This window comes from Oryzias melastigma, linkage group LG23, assembly GCF_002922805.2.
Source record: "Oryzias melastigma strain HK-1 linkage group LG23, ASM292280v2, whole genome shotgun sequence".
NCBI lineage: Eukaryota > Metazoa > Chordata > Actinopteri > Beloniformes > Adrianichthyidae > Oryzias > Oryzias melastigma.
The window spans coordinates 11,998,041-12,020,667 of record NC_050534.1 but is presented as its reverse complement, the minus strand read 5'-3'; the positions used below and the strand labels follow the sequence as shown (position 1 = coordinate 12,020,667).

The following is a 22,627-nucleotide window of genomic DNA, read 5'->3' as shown; positions in this document are numbered from 1 at the left end:
GCAAATAAGGTAAAGTATGGGGAGATTTTCAATAAAGTCATCTTATGTGCTAAACGATTAGCTTAGACGAAGTATACTTTTAGAACAGTTAAATACTACATTTTGCTAAGGGGAGTTGCAATGAATAATACAACAGATTGAATATAGAAAAACTAATAGTCCTATGTGTGAATAGTAACGGATTAAAAGTGTAGAAATATTTTTGGGTGCAGTCAGAAGCAAATTACAATAATAAATTATAATTATTTAATTAAAAAAAATAAGTATATAAAACTTACTGAATATTCAACCTTTAATGTAAATACATATTTTTTAACAAATAAAGTGTTAGTAGATGTATTAAGATCATCGGTACGCACGGGTTATTTTACATGTTGTAACTTTTTTCCTAATAAAACTACAAATGTGTTCCACGGAAAATGAAACTTCCTTTTTCACTTCCTACTTGTCAGTGATTGGTCAGAATATTTTGAACGGGGCTTCTGATTGGATAGTGGAGCTCATGCGAGCGACATCATTGGCTAAGCTCCTCCTTCCGTCGTGGGTCGAGTCGGTCCAGCATAGAAACGGTCAGTAACCGTTCGGAGTGGAGAGAGGGACGCAGCGGTGTTCAAAACTCACAGACAACTGTCTCACACTGCCCAGAATACTTACTCCTCATCACCCACCGAGACCAGGTGAGTACTACAACTCACACTTTTATCTCGTAAAACTGTATTTTTGTTGTTTTTTCTCGTTTTGAGTAGTTATATTACACTTCACTGGAGTAATGTTACTCACCATCAATGCAACCTGCCAGCTAGCAGCTTTGCTATCCAGCTAATTCTAGCTGTCAAAACAACAGAGGGGAATAATATGCTAGCCAACGAAAAAAAAAGTAAAGCGTTCTTTTCCCCTTCTACAATGCTTATTACGCTTTTAAATGTGACATTTAGTTTAATGGAAGACAAACGTAACGGTTACGGAAGATGTCAAAATGAACAAATAATTTGTTGGAGACTTTTCTGGATTCTTTCGGAGGTGGTAGTTCTCGTTAGCGGACTAGCCAGCTCGCTAGCTCGGTGTAAACAAACCAAATCAGAGCCTGTTAGTAGCTTCCTGAATCCTTCTTGTTTTCGTCTAAAGATGACTATTTTTATGTTTGTGTGCCGACGGAAATAAATCTAATATTTTAGAGGATTGTCTCGAGTTAAAACTCCTCGACTTATTGCTGTCAACAAACGGGGAGTGTGGCTGGAGTTTGGGGCTTCTTTGTCCTGTTTGCCAGTGTTGTGTTGACTTTTGGAGACCCTGTTTGACTTGTTTCTCTTCAAATGAATTATCTGGTGTATTTATGTGTAAAGGCTAAGCGAAATGTAGGGCAAACAACTCCTGTTAACCTTCACTGCTTTATTTATTTATTTATTTGACTGTACTCTATTGGCCAAACAGTTAAAACAAATTGTAAAAGTATTTGTTTTTTTGGTCATTTCGTTTTGTTATAATTGTTTAGAGAAAAATATCTAGTTAAGCCAGAAATATGACGTAGTTTTACTGTCTCTCTTTGTGCCTAATCACTGATTTTAACCTTGTATCTAAAAAAAAGATTGAGCTGCTTCTAGTTGACATTTTTTATTTCTTTTATGTTCCAACATTTCATTTTTGTCCTGTACTGTATAACTCACTGTCCCATGTTAGTGCTCCCCTGAGTCTCTGGGTTGCTACAAAGCCTCTCATGAATATTTGATGAGGCAGGTAGTTGTCAGTTTGTATGTTTTCAACTTAAACCTTTAGAATGAATAGACATTTCCAGGAATTTCTCAACATGAAATGAACCTTAAATGAGAATGCCACCACCTTAATCATTCATTCTTTGTTTTATTTTCTTTTATTTCACAATTTAGTTATAGCCCTAACCTGCAGTTTAAAAGTTTGTTGTCATACTGGGTGTCTTTGAGTAAGTTTTGCCAGTGAAAAATGTAAAGACTTATTGCTATAATTTCTTACTCTAACACCATACATCTGTGTTTTAATGTACAATACATTGTGAATTCTAAATTAAGAAAGTTAAAGGGGAAACTTACTAAAGTATGACACTATTTGTGTCAATAGCAAGCTGATTAATCACCAAAAGAAAGTAGCTGCCCTGTTTCTTTAATTGTTCTAAAATTCACTTTAGCAAAAACTCTTAAAATAGTTATACTTCCTATTTAAAATCTTTAGGGAACAAAAAAAAATGAAGTTATTTATTAAAAATTAGTTGTTTAGTAATGTTGCATAAACAGGCACAACACTGGCATACTTTCAGACAAATAAGCTTATGGTTTTATTACCTTGTCCATTGCTAATCATCTTATACTCTTAACACCTCAAAGGGTATATTGCAGTAAAAGACGCAGTAATTGGAGATGTGTGTGGATGATACTTTGCAAGAATAACTGGTTTAATACGTTTGGTCACTTGTGGCAATCTGATGCATGGATGTGACCTACGTTCTTGAACGCCCATGGCCTTCACATTGGATTGTTGCTTTCTGATAGTAGGGTACCACCTACAGTTGGAAAAGGCTTGGCGTTAAATGTCAAAGCAGTACAATTTTCAAATCTATCTTTAGGCTGTTTCTTTTACAGCTTTATTCCTATTTATGAAAAAAAATTGTGTCATTTAATTCATGCTGGGCACAAAACATAGTTTCAATTTTTCCTCCATGATTAATTCTCAAACGGTTGGCACTTCCGTGAGTGAAACGGAACGCCATTCATATGTCTCTACCGAGTCAAAGTTAGACCTGGTTTAATTTTCAAGGTGCATTAAAGGCAGCATATTTTGTACGTGAAACCCTAAAAAAGTTGTTGAAACTTCTGTAGCCACACAGATAATGTTGAAGCCCGCGTTTAAGCTCGTTTACATAGACTTGTCATTGAAAGTGGTCGTTTTAACGCACGTTGCTGAGAGCGTTATGAAAGTAGCCCCACTGCTTTCTTTAAGAATAAAGAAGCAATTAGAATTTTTTGTTTTGATCTTTTGGTTTCTCCCATAATTATAATTTACTACTACAAAAACTTTAATTAAAAAGCGAACTTTTTATAGCCAAAACCTAATATCCTAGTTTTGAAAGTAGCCGAGAACCAAATACATAGTATTTTTTAAACAATTCTTTATAAATAGTTTAAAGTAATTTAATGTCATTATGTCCAGAAACCACACTTTTTATTTTATTTTAGATTTTCTAATTAGATATTTACACCCGCTTTATTTGATTGTACTGTAATTATTAACAGAGTTCAGACTTAGCTGGTGGTGATTTGAAATCACAAGTTTTTACTTTAATAATCTTTGTTTGGTAAAATAGAGATCCTTTAACTTGGGCCCTTAGCTAATTAGCTAATTAATTAAAAAAAAAAACAATTGTTTATTTTAGGTTGTTATGCAGTTCCCAAATTATTTCAACTTTTAGCTGTGAGATTGCAATTAGTTAAAAGCTTGGCTTTCTCCCACTAAACCCCTATGGAAAAGTTACAGTAAAGTAAAATATGATGAAATATTTGTTTTCCTAGAAGAGTTGTCTAGTTTTGGATGTTTTCCACGTATGTTTCAACATTGACTTTATCCGCTGTTCTTCTGAGAGCTCTTAAAGTAAAGAAAAGCTCATCTGGGATCCCTAAATCAAAGGTTAAGACCAGCTTGAGGGTTGTTCTTTTTAAACTTCATGCCACTTCATCTTTGAAAAGTGGACGCCATTTCTTATTTTTTTCTGTCTGTTTGGAAAGTCTGTAACAGAAATTATAGGATTTTTACAGTCTCTAAAAACACTTTAGATGGATAATATTAATATTGCTATTCATGTACATGGAATTTATTTGATTTACCAACTGCGACTTCTGTCAAATGTACGTTATGCTTAGTAGCTTTGCTGTATTTGAATTGTAAAGGACAAAAGTAGTGTGTGTGTGCGCTTCATATTACAGTGGTGCTCTTTGTTTAGCTCTGCATCATAAGACTCCTGGCTGCCCGATCAGAAATTCACTGTTGTATCAGGGCACCAGGGGACACTATTTATTTTTTTCATTTGCTCTTTGAACATTTTTACTCCATAGATTTTATGAGTTCGTCTGGGGTGATAAAACAAGTCAAACTAGCTGGGAAGCAGTCTCAAATGTATAATTGAAGCTCATGGGTGGGGCTGCAAGTAAGTTCATGCAGGCACCAGCAGTTATTCTTACTAACTACACTCAGTTATAGCTATGTTGAGACCAAGGACAAGGCATGTACTTTCATGTAGGGCTGGGAATCACTGGGTACCTCACGATACGATACGATACGCGATACATGGTTCACGATATCGATAATATCGCGATACTGCGATAATTGGTAAAAATCCTCTCTAATAACTAGCATTATATAGAAGAACGTGTTTTTTTTGTGAAAATATATCCCCATTCATATTTTTTAGCTTAAACACAATCATAATAAACAACTTTTCTTATTTTGTGCAACAAATTATAGACACTTTTGTGCAGCATTGTTGAAATCAGTAAGACTATGTCTTTGACAAGCATTGCCACCATCAAATTGGAATTATCAGTCAAATTTAATGTTAACAATAGTAAACATGATCAGCATTGCCACTATTTAGGGCAGAATTGTTGTAAACAACAGAACAAAAATTAAATAAATCAAGTGACAACAGCTATCTACCTCCAAAAGAACGTCACACCAAAGGATGATGAATATAATGTTTTACAGCCTCTCTCAAAATTGACCTAATTTTTCGTGCACTTTTCTCTCACTTGAAAAGGGCTGAGCATCCAAAAATAAAGGCTGATTTACTCAGACTGTTACTTGAGATTATTTTTCCAATTTTTATTTATTTTCCATTTGGTCAGTCAGCAGTCAATAGGTAAAAACCTTAAAACACACATAATAATGGCAAATATAATTTTAAGTGCTTCAATTAATTAGCAACCTCCCTAATTTTACAGTGAATTCATGTACTTTAGTTTAATTACATTTAAATTTAAGTTCATACATCAAATCCTGCTTTTTTATTTAAGAATTACTTTAAAATTAACATTAGCAACAAGTAATTACATTGTTTGAAAACGTCACATTATAAATTTACCAAAGTTGCACCGTACAGCAGCAGGTTAAACATTGAAGTGCATGAAAGCGAAAATTCCGACGCTACTTGAAGTACACACACACACAGAACTGCGCAGCACGTGCCCAGTTCCCTCGGCAAACAGGAAGTAAGTGATCGCTGTCATTCTAGCGCTCAGACAAAGTCACTTCTTACCGGCTGGATCTCCTACAGATGGATGATAAATGCTGACAGGTAGACATGCTTCACACACGCGCTACAGAGCCTGTATCTCACCGGTGCTTCTCCCGAATGAGCGCGTGCATCGCTATTAAAAGTCCGACGGAGCGCGTCCATCTGCGCAATAGTTCCGGCGCGCGACTCGCACGCTCAGCGCAACAGCCTCTTTAAATGACAATATAATATCGATACTTGGTGAGAACCCATCGAGAATCGATCGCAGGACTAAATATCGCGATATATCGCAATATCGATATTTTGGCACACCCCTACTTTCATGTATGCATTAATTGATGGAGGTGTATGTTTAGCTACATTTAGGGAGCAGTCCTAATGTAGCCTCATGGTCAGTGAGCCATTAAAGCAGTGGTCTATAACAGCAGGTTTAAACTGCTGTGAAGCTGCCCCACATTTGAAAGGAAGCTTGGTCACACCAACCCACTGGAACACATAGCACAGCATAAAGCCCAGTGATGTGAAATACACCGCCAGCCGAGGACGGAGTGTATAAAAACAAATGCTGGGTCCCTGCCCAGCAAAAATATTTAAAGTGACAGAGTAAAGGCAGAGGAGTCCGGAATGTCCTGATGGATGAACTCAAGTTTTTAGATGAGACTTTCGGTTCCGGGTCTACAAGAGAGCTCCAACAACGTGCAGTGTCTTAAAGTGACTTAAATCTTGATTCATCGCAGAATTACTTAAAAAAAGTATCAATTCTGCTGAAAAAAGAGAGTTGACCATGTCCCCAAAGAAAAACCAAGCGACATGACATTAGAAAAGCACTCGAAAACCTGAAAGCCGAGCTAACTCGGAACAAACAACGAGACAACAGGGTCGACATTCTGGAGAAACGATAAGAACAATGTGGAACAACAAGCCAGGATGAATAATGTGATCCTCACTGGATTATAAATGAAACGCCAGGCAAGTCAACTGTAGTTACAGCTAGCGTCGCTAAATATGCTAGCATTTCTACTGACGCTGGTAAGCGCGATGGTTAGACTCTTGAAAACGAAGTGGAATTATTTTTCAAATCTAAAGGGATTCTCCTGGATCTAAATACCATTGATATCTGCCAACTGCTTCTCAGGAACAAGGAGACAGATAAACCAATGATTCTTATCAGGTTTGAGAATCAAAAACACAAGCTAGCTCTGATGAAGTAAAGGAAAAATCTGATAAAAACCTGCTGTTTATCTGAATGACCATCAGACTAGAAGGAATGCTGAAATTGTGAAACAAGCTAGGATGCTCAAGAGGCAAAGCAAGATTCAGAAAACACTTGGGTAAAAGGCTGAAGAAAATGATTAATACAAAGGTTTATTTTATACAGCACCTTTCAAGATAAAAATCCCAAAGTGCTTCATAGTAAAACCCAGAGTAAAACACAAAATAAAAAAACAAATCTGTTAAAGCACTTGGTCCACCAGACCTGTCCACGGTACTGGTTGTCAACTACATGAAAGACCTTGGGAAGTGTTTGATCACGGATGTAATGGCAAAAATATCCAGTAATAAGTAGAAGAGTCAAATGTAATTTCAAGAAAACCATGGTACCTTGAATCTACCACTGTCTCTAAGTCAACCCTGATTTTCAGCAGAGATCTGAACTGCAAATAAACTATTTCAAATCCAACAACATTTTGCAGGGACTAAGCAACTGGAGCAAACTCAAAAGTTATTGATGTCGGTACAAATTTATGTAAGCAGCAAGGTCAGGGGGAAAAAAAGTTTAATGAAACAAATCTTGAACAGTGAAAGATTCTGGCACGGATCGAAGGACTGGCCGTAAGCAATCCGTGTTAAAACTAATGTTTCAAGAGATAAATCTGCATTATTCACAAGTACTCCTATTCAGAAACTGTTAAAGTAAGTGGAGGTAGTGGACAGAAGGACCCGACAATAACCAGGCTCAGTGTAATGTTCTAAGAGCACAAGAGGACGGGCGCTTAAATGGCCACTTCCAATGAAAAGTGCCACTGATTCAACTTTTAGCAGTAAAAATAATCTTAAATGGAAGAACCCACCTCTGTGCATGTGTCCGCCTTCATAATCAAAGGAAACCGATGCATTTTGGATGTGGACCAGAACCCATCGGTGTTAGTAGTCTGTCTGCTTCTCTAATGAAAGGAGACATTTCAATTGATAGACCCTAAGAAAGCAAAAGAGTTCAGGAGAAAGTGAGACGTAATGAAGAACAGCTGTTACATGCAGACACCTTTACTTTAATAAATATCTACATATAGTACCACTGTAATAAAAGACTGAAACGAAGATATTAACGATTATGTAAATGGATTTTGACTTTATATCGAAGTGTTCCGCTGCTTAATTGTTGTTCTTGCATCGTGTGAGACTTTAGCTTCAGAAAAATTGAAAACTTTGATTAAACTTGTCTACTTATATTGTCTAATATATTGCATTCTGTTTTTTGGCTGAAACACTCAATGTGTGTCACAGTTGAAGTAGAAGAAAATAAAAGGTTGCAGCCCAATTCTGAGAATTTGAGGGTAAAAAAGAAAACTTGAACAGCCAAGACTTGCAAATTCACAAATCTTTGTTAAAGTACACCGTAAGATCACGTTCTTTGAGATTCTCTTTTTAAACCTGTATGTACAGTCTTTAACGTATTTTTAAAATAAGTAAAATGCTGTTTTATTACGTCAGTGTTTATGTGCGTAAACATACCATCAGCTTGGTTTTCTTGTTTACGGTAAATATGGTAAATATTCAAATCCATGATGGCTCCTATATCTTCCGCTTAAGGATTAACCAGTTTGCCTGCATTAGTGACTCTTGCAAGGAAGTTTACCGCATATGTTCGACATCATGACCTCTGTCCTATATTTGATTCCTGCTGAGAGCAAAGAAACCACTGTTTACCCTCCAATAGTGTGACCTACATTTTAGTGTGTAATGACAACACCGAAGCATTGTTGCAGTTCTCAGGCATACCTTACAGCCTAACAGCCAAACCACACTTTAAAGTAGTCCATTTAGTTTCTGTTTTTATTTAACACGTTTTGTTTATTACTTTAAAGAAGTAATGCTTTCACCCATTTCTTTCCTTAACTCTCAGCTTTAGTCAGCTTCCTCTCTTTAAACATAGACTCTGAGGAACTTTCTGTTGCTTAAAAACCCACTCTGAAGAAAATTGTGTTTTTAACATGTTTCTGACTATGGAGGACATGTATAAAGAAAAGTAAGCTCAAAATTGAATTTCTGAATATTTCATTGTGAATCAAGAGAGGACAATAAAGTTGGAAAATGAGCTAATATATTCTGGGCAGGCCACAAGCTTCCACTTGTAGACGAATAGATCCACGAACATTATTGTTTTCCTTGTTTAGCATCTGGCTCAAAACTCCAATACTGCTTGCCATTTTTATTGTAATGTTATTTTGGAGGTTTGAGGGGCTGTAAGCTAGTGGGAGAGAGTGTAAACAGATGGGTCTCAGCAACAGGGAGGGAAAGGCCAGGCCAACAGTCTTTTCATCATTTACACTGAATATTTATAGTTGCAGCTACCTTTTAATAGAAAATATTTGGTGAGTACCTTTAGTAATCTTCCACAGTGAGCTGTAGTTTATTTTTATCAACCACCAGTTGGTAGTTTCACATGTTTTTTCACTTCTGTTTTACACAGATGTTAATAACTAGTTCTTTTTCTTAAAGAGATTTATCAAAAACATTCATGCTTTAGTTCACAGATCATATTTACATTTCTTTGACACCTCCATTAATATGATTCATCTGACTCTACAGGTGTTTGGTTTCCAATCAACAACCTTCAACTCATTTGTCTTATTATTTTTGAGCTATAAATTAATTTAAATCAAAGTACGTTCATCCTATTTTCCTGTAGCGTTAGTCTAACCCTCTAACCCTGATTCTGATTTTGTTAATTACATAATAGTAGTTCCAATAGTTTAAAGAGGGTGTGTTATTTCCTGTCTGCTGTCGACAGCATTTCAGAGGTATAAAAAAGATACAGTGTTGTTAAGATGTACAAAATGTTCTGATAAACCTAACAGTTAAAGATTACGTTTTGAAGAAGTCATAGTTTTAAGCTGATTAGAAAAAGATGATGGATGGAGTTCAGAGTCCTAATGTAAATCATTTCAGGGAGGGACGCCTCTTATCTCTTCATTTGATAATAAAAGTCTCACAACAGCAGCTGCTATCCAAAGCTTAGACTTCATTTAAAAAAAACTCGGTTACCAAAGGTATTTTTATAACCGTTACTGCTCCTGCATCATTAAAGTTAGAGATCTTCAGATATTTTGCCACCATTTTATAAATAAAAAAACTAAATGTCATTTTTTTAATCCACTGCTTTAAAAAAACACACTTTAATCTGATCACTCAGATTAATTAGGATTAAAAGAAGCATGATATTTAAAGTTTAATTTAAAAAATGCCATCACCCTCTCAAGTCCCACCTGCAGGTATTAACATGAGGGTCACGGTTTTAGTGGAATGCTGGTGGCAGAGCTGCAGGTAACATCCAGGCTTGGTGATAACGTTAAAAGCATGAAATGTTCATTTTCAAAATTAGATTCACCAAATGTACTTTGATGCGCAGCTTCAGAGCATTTTATGTGAATTGCTGTCAGAAGTGGTCAGTGAGATTTTTAGTCTAACCTCTGTGATTCAGCAGTACATAAATGTATATTTTCAAAAATATGTCTTAATTTAAAGTCTTAAAGATTGGAATATTTACTTGGGGTCAGGCAGACGCTGGTAATTTAAAAGAACTAGATTACAGGGAGGGCCTGGACACAACACTCAGTGGATTTTGCATAGCTTGAATGTGTGATCATAGTTTGCCCGCAAGAAACCACCCGATGAGTCATCTTTCATCCTGTTGTTGATGAGCATCACGTGTCAGCTCTATACTTGGAGCTCTTCTTTACGCTTGTTCTCAATCCAGTGGAGCTCCTTCACAGGAGCTGGAACAATTGTGTCTTTAACTTGTGTCAAAGATTCTACAAAAAGCTATTTTCAAATGTCTTAACCTAGCTAAGCAAAAAATATATATTTTAATTTTTATTTGGCCTTTTTTATTAGTTAATTGATATGTTTTTAATCTAATAATTCTATTTTTTTATATTGGCTTTGCCTGTGTCTCTTAAAAATCCAGCCTCCACAAAGAACTTCAGTTTAGGACGACTGGTACCTTCCAGATTCCAGCTGAGCACGACCTCAAGCCAGAAGATAAAGAAAATAGGTTAAAATCATATGAATCAAATATTTAATAAATAAAAGTACAACTCTATCAATTACTTACCTTTCTCTGACTTTATTTTTCCAAGTAACATGTAACTGTATAGTTACAAATTTGAATTTTTAGAAACATTTTCATATTTCTTAGTAGGAAAACAAACTTTTTCTCAAAAGTTCAGCACTAAAAATAAACAAATAAAAACAACACTTTTCTATCACCCAGCACTAGTAACATAATATTCATGGCCACAAAAAATACACATTTTCTGCTTTACAAGTTGTAAGGTCGACTCTTTGTAGTAGCGATGAAAAACATAATTATCCTGAGAACTTTCTTTTGCTGAAATTTTGGCTAAATATCCGGTTGGAAGCTAGCTTATGAGGACATTCAATAAATGTCCATGTGGGCAATCAAAGAGAAATAGGCAGTAGTTTAGTCAGATAATCTTCCTTGTGAATTTTTAAAAATTAATTATTAATTTAAATAGATTTTTGTACATACACCTCTAACCACACTGAATAAACGGTTTAATCTAATCTGAAACTTTTTCTGACCTTGGCTCAGTTTGACTTTCCTCTATATGTTTTTCTTGGTATTTTATTCAGTGGTTCCTTTTGTAGATTCAGCCTTTTGTTACTAAATATGCATGTTTACCCTCTCCTCCTCCTGAATGCCTGTAAGGTATGACATGAAGGCTGATTGCCTCATGAACTTGTTTACATTGACTTGGCCCTCCTGGAGCTCAGCATGTGTTTTCCTGAGGGTGAACAGGGCTGCATAAGGACTGTAACTGTACACTGATCTGACTGTGCAGCTGCATTATATAGTAAGAGCTCTGCACCAGTGTTTTCATGTTTAAAACACACCTGTAGCTACTGTTTGGTGAGATTCCAACACATTCTTGTCAACAAAACCTTCACAGTTTTCCGACTTGATCCATAAATAATGCTAATAATTAGAACTGGTCTAATTCACCTTTTAGCGTTTGTTCGATATGAATCAAAATGTATGTTATTGTTCATATTCCACATTGCAAAAACCCAGTTTTCAAGCTGTCTTTGTGTAAGAAAAACAACTTCTCAACAGGGAAAACATCAACTTTAGTGTGTGAATCTGTTCCTCCTCTTGACACCTTGTTGCTAAGCAACTCACCGTGACAGCAAGTTGGCATATCCCAATTAGCTGTGACTGTTATTAGATGCAAAATTTGTTGTTTAATTCTTTTTTTTTGCAACTTTGGATGTGACATATGAGCACTAACCAAAAAAAATCTGTGGCTAATTTTAAATGCTGTGTTTCTGCACAACTGCTTTTACATAAAGAGAGATGCTGAGGATATTTTGAAAAATATGTTTGGTCTGACAATGAATGTGTTTTAATGCTGGAATTTCATTTATGCTGTGATTTGAAGCAAAAAAATATATTTCCTACGTGGATTGTACCACTTTCTGTCCTGGTGGGATTGACTTATAGATCTAATTACATTTAGATTAAAAGATGCATAATGAAAACTAATGTTTATTTTCTTTTTTGTAGTCCCTCACCCTCCTAAAGAGTCAACTGTTCGTCCAGCCGACAACAACCTTAAATCCAGGTTTGTTCTTCATTAAAATAAAAAAAACCCAATTTCACTATATGTATTTAAATTTCTCCTAATTATAAATGTTTGTTTGGTTTACCCAGGTTTGGTCTCTGCGGCTTCGCCCCCAAATCGCCCACTAAAAGCTGACCCGCTTTTGGTTTTTTGTGTGGGGCAGTCCGGCAATCCAAGCTGGACGGAGGAGAGGCAAGCGGGGCCGAAGGCCCAACGTTCGTGCTGCGACACCGAACGTCGAATCTCGTTGAGACCTCCACAAACTGCACATCTAGTCATCCCATGAGTCCACGGGACAAGGAGGAGACACCCACCTCAGGCTCTTCAACCAGTCACCTCAGCACTGCAGAGTGCCCGGCTCACAATGGGGTGAGTGTCTGACACAGTTCTGTCTGTTTACTAGGTCACACGGTAAAAGAGTCGAGCGGGGACGCGTATCATTGTGTTAATTATGTAAACGGTGTCGGTGTCAGGACAGAAACTGATACGGACTCGTCTGGTGGATTGATCATCAGATTCCCCAAAACTACAATTTTATTCAACATGTGTTGTAAATACCCACTGTTTTAAAACTTGAATCGCACCACTTCTTCTCGTCAGATGCTTTTCTTCCTTGATAAAGACTTATGCTGTGCCACAGTAAATACATTTCCATTAGCCCAGCAACTGTCTGAAGTGATGCAGCTATGGAGTCTATTAGGATTCACAATGAAAAGGCCTGTTTTGTCTATAAATACATCCTCCTAAAATGCACTTTCACGGCTCTTTGTAATGCTCTAAGTGAAGTGGCCCATTGAACTGATCAAATAAACATGCCAGACACTCTTCCTCCGAGACATCACTTATGGGATTTTTTTTTTTTTTTTAGATTTTGTTAATGTATACGGTCGAAGATGTGAAAGTCAGTCAGGAAGAAGCTGCAGACTTGCAAACGAGCTGAAACCCAGGGGTGTTTCTGTCATGGCTGCATGCATTTGTGTTTTGCATTTTTTTTTAACCTGCTGTAACACAACACGGCTACCTGAGAAGATGTTAAAGGCCTCCTGCCCTTATCAGGAACTCCAGGCTACCTGAACACCCCACAGGCGGGAGCCTAACAGCCTTTGTGTTTGTTGGTGCACGTCTTCAAATGTTGTTTGTGAGTGTGGTTTATAACGTTGGTTTTGGCACTGCTGCACACAGTCTGTTTAACATTTAGGGTTTTCAGTGTTTACATGTGGGCTTAAAGACCCACTTCGTTTGATTTATTTTAAGTGGTACCAGTGGCCTGTTAATTATGATTTTGTTTTTAGCCAAACTAAAAAAAACTTGAGTCATTTTCTTGAACTTAGTTTCTGCAGAGTGGCAGATGACGAGAAAAATGAAGACATAGATGTATCTAGTCGTCAACAAGTGGATTCATTAGACTGGAGTAAAGCTGGGAGCTTGTGGCTTACCCAGCGTATTTTATACATTCCTAAACAATCTATTTCAAAATGTATTTTTGTCTGCTCCTGATTTACAGCAATTTGAGCAAAAACAAATAAATAAAAAACCTCAAAAATGTTATTTTAAACTTTTTAAGATTTTCTTTAAATATGTCATCCATCAACAGAAAAATGTCACAAAAACATGTTAAAAATACAGTTTTCATTACGGTGGGTCATTAAGAGACAGAAAATATACAGATTTATATGGGTTGTACATGTTTTTAAACTTTTTAAAACCAAGAAATTTCCCAAGTCACTTTTTTTTCAACTGGGGGATTTGACTGAAATAGTAGTAGTTAAAAGTTGTTAATTATATACCAAAAATTTACTTTACAATGTTAAGTTAATTCAGTTTTTATTTAAAAAAAGGGGGGGGGGTCTCCTTTGAGTACACAAAGTTTAGCTGGATTTGCCAGAACTTAAATAAAAGGTACCAGTAGGGATTTATGTTGGAGAAAGTAAAGGAAGTTCTATCATCTATAAAGTGAGAAAATACAAAAAAAGAAAAAAAAACAAAAGCAAACAGGAAGCCACAGAAGTTATCTGATTGTTCTCTGGAACAGGTACAGGTTGATCTGGTCTTTTATTAAACTATTTTTTTTTTCATGTTTATGTTTTTCTTAGTGCTACTGTCACCAATCTACTAAATGTCTACTAATCTACTAATTTTGGTTCACAAATTCACTCCTCGGTATGATTCAATATATTTTAGTTAAATATAAATGTGTTTTGAACGTTTTTATTTTAAAAATCAATTGAAAAATTGATCTAAACTAAAAATTTCACCATAAATAGAAAGAAAGAAATAAAACATAAATACTTGTTTTCATTGCCTGGTGAAAAAATAAATATATGCTTTGGCAAAAAGTCGATTTTTGTTGAAAAATTATACATTTTTAAGCACGTGATGATTTAATTTATGTTTTTTTTAATCCTGCACTATTTGTTATTTTTAGCCACAAAATATTAAATCAAAAAAATAAATTATAAATGTTCATCTTAATTATTTTCAGTTTGTATTTTTTACATCTGGGTCCACAGCCAAAAATGTAAAAAGACTGTTATAGATTTTAAATACTAATCAACTTTTCTCAGCCTGTGTTGATTTAACATTATGACTACTCTTTATGTCGTGCTAATAGCTGATAGTAAAATAATACTTTTTAAAAAATAGTAAAAACCACAGATTTATTTACATTCTTTAGCTTAAGAGAGAAGCTGAAAGAAAGACTTTCAAGTTGCTTTAAAAAAGATTGATTTAGGCCTTCCATGTGTAAACGGTAAATAAAGATTTGTGCCACTCTAGCGCCACACTAATGCTGATTTTTCATGCTTCCTTCATGGTCATGGGCAAAAACAGAGAAGAGTGTGTGACCGTCAGAGCATTGTGTGTCTGTGAGAGCTGCTGTGTCTCTTCTAAACTGCGATTGTTCCCCGGGGAGAATCAAACACGTGTGAGTCACATGTTGAACCTCCCTGTGCCACGCAGAGGTCACGGTGAACAAGTGTGAGCGCCGTGCTCTTTGGCCACTTTGACCTTCCGTGCTTCCTGCCATTGGGCCATAGAGTCTCATCTGTGCCTCCATTGGCTAAGACCACATTCCTCTGTCCTTCTCTCTTCTTTAACTTGACGTTTGCACAGCATTTTTCAGCTTCTCTTTTTCACTTTTTTCCAGGTTTTTTTTAAAGAGAAGTAGCCAGCAGATATGTCATAGTACACAGCTTGTGTGTGTGATCCATCATTATTGAGGAAAATGTGGCATTTTTCTGATGATGGAGGACATATATAAAGTAAATTAAGCTTAAAATAGCATTTCTGAGTATTTCTTTATTAAAATCACTGTGAATCTGAAAAAAGCAGTTTAAAAAAGGATGTATTTGTAATGTAAAAAATGTCCCTCCTGCACTCCACAATAGTGAGGGGAAGAGGGGACGGTGTTGGTTTGCACCAGTGGTACCGCCCACAACTTGGATGGGAACTTCTAATGAGCTCCTGCCGGCCTACAGAAACTATGTCTTAGAAAATAATATAAATTGTATGATTATCGCTAAAAACAGTATAATTATAATCAAAAAAACAATGAGAACACTTTTCATAAAGTTCAAGGTGTGATCAGATTGTGACTTTAAAGTAAAAACAAATATATACCTTTGACTTGTTTTTGTCTTTTTCACAAATATGGATTTCTGTACCAGACTTTCAAGAACCAGTTTGGCCAATTTCACAGCTAGGCCTCAAAGACAGCTAAAAAAAACAAAAACAAAAACAAAATCAAGACAAATATTTGCTCTAAAAAATGAAGAGTACAGGGCTGCTAGCATATTTCTTTAAACTTGAGAGATAAGAATGCGATAAAAAGTGACTTAGCATTAAATAAACAAATATGCCAAAAAACAGGGTTGCCCAACTATAGAATTGTAAGCTGTTTATGCCTGCAGTTTACTGATAAGTCCCCTGATGTCATGGGCACACGTGTGCACACTGAGGCTATCAGATATATAAAACCCAGCATGCTTTGCTGCAGGAGTGGGATCCATTTAAACCTTCAAACACATTTTTTAACAACTTTATTAAATGTTAAATGTTAAACCAGGACAAAATAAACTGAAGTTGGCTTTGCTGTAATTATTTATTCAATTGAGTGATGATTAAATCAGTCTTTCTAGAAGTTCCCATGACTCAGTTTTCTTAACTGCTATGGCACTCAACACATTACCAGTGAAAAGAGAAGTAGCTATTGCTGAGAAAGTGTCTATTTGAATAACCACTCATCATTTTCATAAGAAAAACACTGCAGATATTTTTCAGTTTGACAGAAATATAGGCGGAGTTTTATTCACTTTCTGGGGAAAAAACATTCTAAAAACTCCACTCACAGACGCCGTGTTCCAATCCGTTAGTCGTGGAGAAAAACATCAACATGGTTTTTGATTACAACCATGTGTTTAAGAGGAATCCCTCTGATGTTTCTTATTATATTTGTTCTGAGAAAAAGTGAAATACTGCTCTGCTGCAGCATGAAAACAGCAGTGATGATTTATAGTCGTCACATGTACGGGAGCGATAAGCAGCTAACCCGACCGCCGTTCGGCCGGCCGCAGTTGCATATATGACGGCGTTAAATAATGAGCTCTTGGATGGTATCATTTTGGCTGAACACACGTGCACTCCTCCATACAGAGCGAAATTTGACTCCACAGCCTTTACTCTAATGACTTGTTGGAGACTGGCCGGCTGAAGTTGAGCCACGTGTTTGGTAGATTTCTTTTTTTTTTTACTAAAGACTCGCTGAAGATTCTCAGAAACTTTGCCCGATTAAAAATCTGAATGTTATTTTTGTAGTAATGTGATCTGGTTATCGTGGCCTAAAGATAGCAATGATCTAAAGCTTCTATCACCTGCTGCTGGAAGTCAAAGCGGTGCTTTTTAGAATCTAGATTGAGGTTAGTGCAGCTGAACAGAAGCTTCACAGCAAACACACAAAGGTTGTGTATGTACCACTCACACCGGGCATTTCTAGTATTTATACCTACCAGTATCTTCCTCTTTGTTTATCGTATCAGGAAATGACGGTGGAGTAAGCTAAAAATGCTTTTTACAGCTTGTAGTTTTATAAAATTTTAAGTTTTGAAAGTAGAAAATAAAGAAAGCAAAGATTCATCACTTTGTTATATCTTTAGATTAGGGATGGGTAAACTTTCTCACTCGTGGGCCACATGGTTCTAAAATTTGACAGAAGGCCCGGACCAGGAGCAGATTCGTGGTTTGTTTTGGTGATTTACCTCGTAAAAAAAAGGAAAAACACTGGATCTGGATGAAAACATACCTTAATCTAGATTGAAATGACTTTAAGACAGAACATTTTGGAGTTTTTATTTCAAAATTCTGGTTTTTGTTCTCATTTTAGAGATATTTTTAACCAGTGGGTTGATGTCCCTCAAACTCAGGGAAATGCTGCGTTCATGTGGTGTTGGAATAATCGGAATAATGACCGTCCGACTTGGAAATCACACTTGAATATTGTAAATACAACAAATCTTCAAACACCACATGAATGCAGAATAACTTGTAGTGGGCCATCTGTGGGGAGGCACCTGAAATACCAGGAAAATAAAACATGAATATGGGAAAACAAAATCATTTAATCCAGTTTGACCGACCAGATAAATAGTTTAACAGGCTGCATATGGCCCCCATAGTTTTTCTTTGTCATTTATGTGCAGATTGTTCTGTATTTTTTCTCTATAGTCAAAGAAAAAGGAAGAAATATTGCTAAATAATTAATAAAATGTATTGCTAGTTGTGAGATGAAGTTAATTGTCATTTATCTGTTGAGCCTTTGGCATTCTCGTAACATGGTCATCATCACCATGCTTCCTGGCCCACTTCCTTCTTACTTTAACCACCAAAAATCATCTGTTCAGATGTTCTGCACGAGTTGTGTGAAGTGACAGCTTTTGTGTGGTTTTTTTTCGTCTGGCGTGTGTCTGATCATGTCCCCATGGATCATCTGACCCAGTCTTATCTGTGCAAGCTCAAATGCATGACAGTCAAGCCGGTCGCTCACAAATCCCAGAGCCAAGAAACACCGTATTCACACACTCCTAAAAGATGCTGGCTGTCACCTTTTGTCTTTGGCTTTCAAAGGCTGTTTAGGAGGAGCAGGCTCTGCTGGTTATTAAAAAGTCCTCATGTGTGGTGAAACGCTCGGGGCAAAACATGCAGCAAACTGCCAGATCCAAGAAAGCGTAAAAATATGGAAAAGAAAGCCGAACAAAGCTAACATTTTCAGTTCTGGATCACCATGAAGATGTGTTTAATGTGCATCTTTTTTGTCAGATGCAGTTGTTTATTCAATATTATATTATAATACATTTTTAATGTTAAAATGTTTTTAGATTAACTGTAGACAAATCAAAAGTTAAGTCTACACCTTGTTTTTTTGTGCATTTGCTGATGATTGCATATAATCTGGTTAGTCACGCACTGTTCTCAGTCTCACCTTTTATTTATTTCTATTTTTTTTTTATATCTTCCACTTGCATCTTTTCCGATCAGCTTTCATCTTTCCCGAATAAAGGGATCTGTGCAAACAGGAAGTTGTTTTTGTTTTAAAAATACCCTTTAATTTGCATGTGTGTCCCACAGGCTTTCTCTTTGTGTGTATTCTTTACACGTTAAAATAACTTCAGCAGTCTGCCTGAGTTAGTGTGTTTATTTAAACAGATCTATTTTGTTGAACATTTTTTCATGGTGCAACTTCTAGATTCATAACTTCCCCGTTGTACTGACATCTGAGTCCTGAACTGTAGGAAAAAAAAGTCAGCTTTGTTCCTCAAAAACTGTCTGAAACTTTCTGCGACTCTATTTCTACATCAAGATTTTAATGAATTCCTATTTCTTTCAGGCTGTTCCACAGGAGGAGAAAAGGATGAATGAAGAGAGTGGCAGAGAAACAGAAGGAGAGGAGCAGGAAGAAGAGGAGGAGAGAGGCAGCGATGAAGGGTTCATGGGAATGACTCCTCTCCTGCAAGCTCACCACGCCATGGAGAAGATGGAGGAGTTTGTACACAAGGTATGACCCGACAGTTTGGATTAATTTATTGACCGCCCCTTCTCAGGGGTGATTCTTCTGAGTTGGTAAAGCCTGGTGGTGAAATAAACAAGTATGATGGAGGTTCTACTTCTCCTCAAACTGTACTTCGTTCTAACAGAACATCTTTTAAAACAAACAACCCGTCAGAGTTTAAGCCAAAGTATAAAACGTTCAGAGTTCAAGTTACAGAAATGCTCAAGCCAGTACAATATTGTAATTAACCCCAGCACGCTTTGTTCTGTGGAGGTGGCCAGTCTTCATTTATTTATGTCGTTTGACCTCAACAGTGTTTATTTGACACGGACGCCATTGTCCCAGCCTGTTCTCCTTGCCTGCTCATGCAGACACAACCTGCATTAAGGTCCGAAAGACCATGTTTCGTCCTCACCGGGGTCTTCTTGTGTGTCTTCTTTGAAACTAAATAGGTGTGGGAAGGGCGGTGGCGCGTCATTCCTCACGACGTGCTCCCAGACTGGCTTAAGGACAACGACTTCCTGCTTCACGGCCACAGGCCGCCAATGCCTTCATTTCGCGCTTGTTTCAAGAGCATCTTCAGAATCCACACGGAGACGGGGAACATCTGGACACACCTGCTAGGTATGACTGTCACTGCTACTGTAACAACTCCATGAAACCATAACCTATTATTCCTACTTCATAGGAAAGTCACAACTAGTAAAATAAGCCATTATTGACAAAAACTAATATGTTATTTTTCTTTAGTTAATCTTTTTATTTAACCAGGCCTGTTAGATAATCAAAATCCATTGAAGTAGCTTTGTGTAAGAACTTTGCAAAAAGCTGCTTTGGATCTTTATTGTTCGTTAGTCTAGAAATTTCATTCTTCAGTCAGTTATGTGGAATTGGGTTTTTATATATACATATTCTTATTTTTATCAATCTTTAAATAATCCTTAACTGTTTTTCCCTCCATCTGATGAGTTGAATAAAACGCTTTTTGTGGCTGCTGCCATCTAGTGGTGAGGCATGGCAATGCACATTAAATAAATGGTGACACACAAGGTTCACCTTTTATTTTTTCAGTACAATTTTTGTTGTCTTTTTTTTTCTCAAACATTACATTGTGTTTTAGATCCTGACTGATTGGAGACCTCATCGATCAGTCTCCTCCTTGTCAAGTCACCTGTACAGATAAATTTGCACAAATCTTCGATCGCTAGCAAATCTTTTTTTTTTTTTTTGCTATTCTCTAAACTGAACTTGTACGTCTGTGAAGGTTTGACCTTTGAGAGTTTAATTAACAAAGAAAAGTGTGAAAATGTTCGTGTTTGCCTGAAAAAAAGGGCATGAAATGTTTAGCGAGGAGGCTTAAAATATTTAATCCGACTTTACAGGTTAATAATTTAAAATATAACTCCCATGATAAACGCGGGAACATTTTATGTTTCTATGAAACTACTATACTTTTGTAAATTTCTTATACATCTTCTTGCTATTTTACAACATTTAAACAAAAAGAAACGGTTTAGTTTTGTCAGTAGTTTTCCCTTAGTGCCATTATTCATGCTGTGCCTTTCTCCCTCCTTCAGGTTGTTTGTTTTTCTTCTGTCTGGGCCTCATGTACATGTTTCGGCCCAACATGTCTTTCGTGGCTCCAGTCCAGGAGAAGGTAGTAATCGGGGTGTTCTTCCTCGGAGCCATCCTCTGCCTTTCCTTCTCCTGGCTTTTCCACACAGTCTACTGCCACTCCGAGGGCGTGTCCAAAGTCTTCTCCAAGTAAGAGGCCGACACCTTCAAGGTTTAAATAGAGTCTCAAATTTAAAATTTCATTTTTAATCTTACATTGTTTTTTTCATCTTTTAGGTTGGACTACAGTGGAATTGCCTTCTTAATCATGGGATCTTTTGTCCCTTGGTTGTACTACTCGTTCTACTGCACCCCTCAGTCCTGCTACATCTACCTGATGGTAGTTTGCGTACTAGGAATGGCAGCCATCTTTGTCTCCCAGTGTGACTTCTTCGCCACTCCACAGTACCGAGGAGTCCGAGCAGGTAAACGCCAACGTTTCAGTCTTAGAATTCTTGATTGTGAACAGGAAAAATAGTTATTGTTCAAGGCATTGTTCAAAAATGGAAATGTACTTTTGAAACAGTTGAACTTAAACACAATAATCTTGAAAAGAGCTTAATATAAAGACCCAAATCCACTTAATGATCGGCTCTCTGTGTTCCCAGGTGTGTTTGTGGGTCTGGGACTGAGCGGTGTGGTTCCTACTCTGCACTTTGTCATCAGCGAAGGTCTGATCAAAGCAACAACTATTGGTCAGATGGGCTGGCTGTTTCTCATGGCGACGCTTTACATCACCGGCGCCTGTCTGTACGCAGCCCGCATCCCTGAGAGATTCTTCCCCGGAAAATGTGACATCTGGGTGAGCGTTTGGCATCCTTTCCACATTTTTCTCTCCTCACGCAACATTATCTCTAAAAATTTTTTTTCCTTCTATTTGCAGTTCCACTCCCATCAATTGTTCCACATCTTGGTGGTCGCCGGAGCTTTTGTTCACTTTCACGGCGTTTCCAACCTTCAGGAGTTTCGCTACACCGCCGGAGGAGGCTGCACCGACGACGGCGCTCTTTAACAGCGACCCTCCTCGTTAACTGAAACGACTTTCACAGGGAAGCACTGGCTCAAATAGTACAAACCGAATCACACAGACGGACAGAAATGCGCACGTGATCCTTTTTCTACCAAAGACCACTGGGTTGTTCTGCAGTGCAAAACGAGGAGGATGAGTCCCTCTAGTAAAACAGGCTGACAGGAGGTTTGATCTCTTTCTTTCTCCTCTGTTTCAGTCTCTTCTTGCTGAGTTACTTTGGCTTTCCACCTGAGACGGTGCGTTTTTTAAAGCAAATCTTGGGATTCTTTCCTTCTGTTTGGTTGGAGGTGAGATTTTTCTCTAGGATTCAAGAAGGCTTGAAAACCATTTTGGAGGGAGGTTGTTTTTTTTCTTTTTCTTTTCGCTGAATGCTGTTTTCCAAGACATTTTCTGATGGAAAAATGGTAAAAGGATGTTTTTGATTGTCATGGAGAGAGTAAAGAGGTTAATAGTCACTTTTAAAACAAAAAAAGCTTTTTCATGTACATAAGATCAGATTTCTAAACTTTGGGTTATAGATTTGTATTAAATATTAAAGAAAAATAATAAAAAATATGTTAATGAATATCTTGGTTGATAATTAAAGAGGAGAACAGGGATTATATTTTATTCTACAGTTGGTTGGAGGTGCTTCTAACAATGTTTTGTTGCTTGCATGCGAAAGACCAGAGGGGAGAGGAATCTTATCAAAGATAACTTTTAAAACCTGCTGATAGTTTATTTTCAAAGTCACTTCCTGGTATAAAAAGCTAAACATAGACTATTAAATGATTTTTTTTATTTATATTAATTCCTGTGTCCAAGTACTGATCTCAAAATCTGTA

General features: G+C 36.8%; 1 protein-coding gene across 1 annotated transcript; it reads left to right on the top strand.

Moving 5' to 3' along the window:
- The first annotated feature begins 525 nt into the window (after positions 1-525).
- On the top strand, positions 526-22,358 carry adipor2 (adiponectin receptor 2). The gene is made up of 9 exons (XM_024290225.2): positions 526-677; positions 12,063-12,120; positions 12,210-12,489; positions 18,998-19,165; positions 19,612-19,783; positions 20,737-20,923; positions 21,011-21,198; positions 21,382-21,575; positions 21,657-22,358. The coding sequence occupies exons 3-9, from the start codon at positions 12,403-12,405 to the stop codon at positions 21,783-21,785; spliced, it is 1,125 nt and encodes a 374-aa protein (XP_024145993.1). The 5' UTR covers positions 526-677; positions 12,063-12,120; positions 12,210-12,402; the 3' UTR covers positions 21,786-22,358.
- The last annotated feature ends 269 nt before the right edge of the window (positions 22,359-22,627 follow it).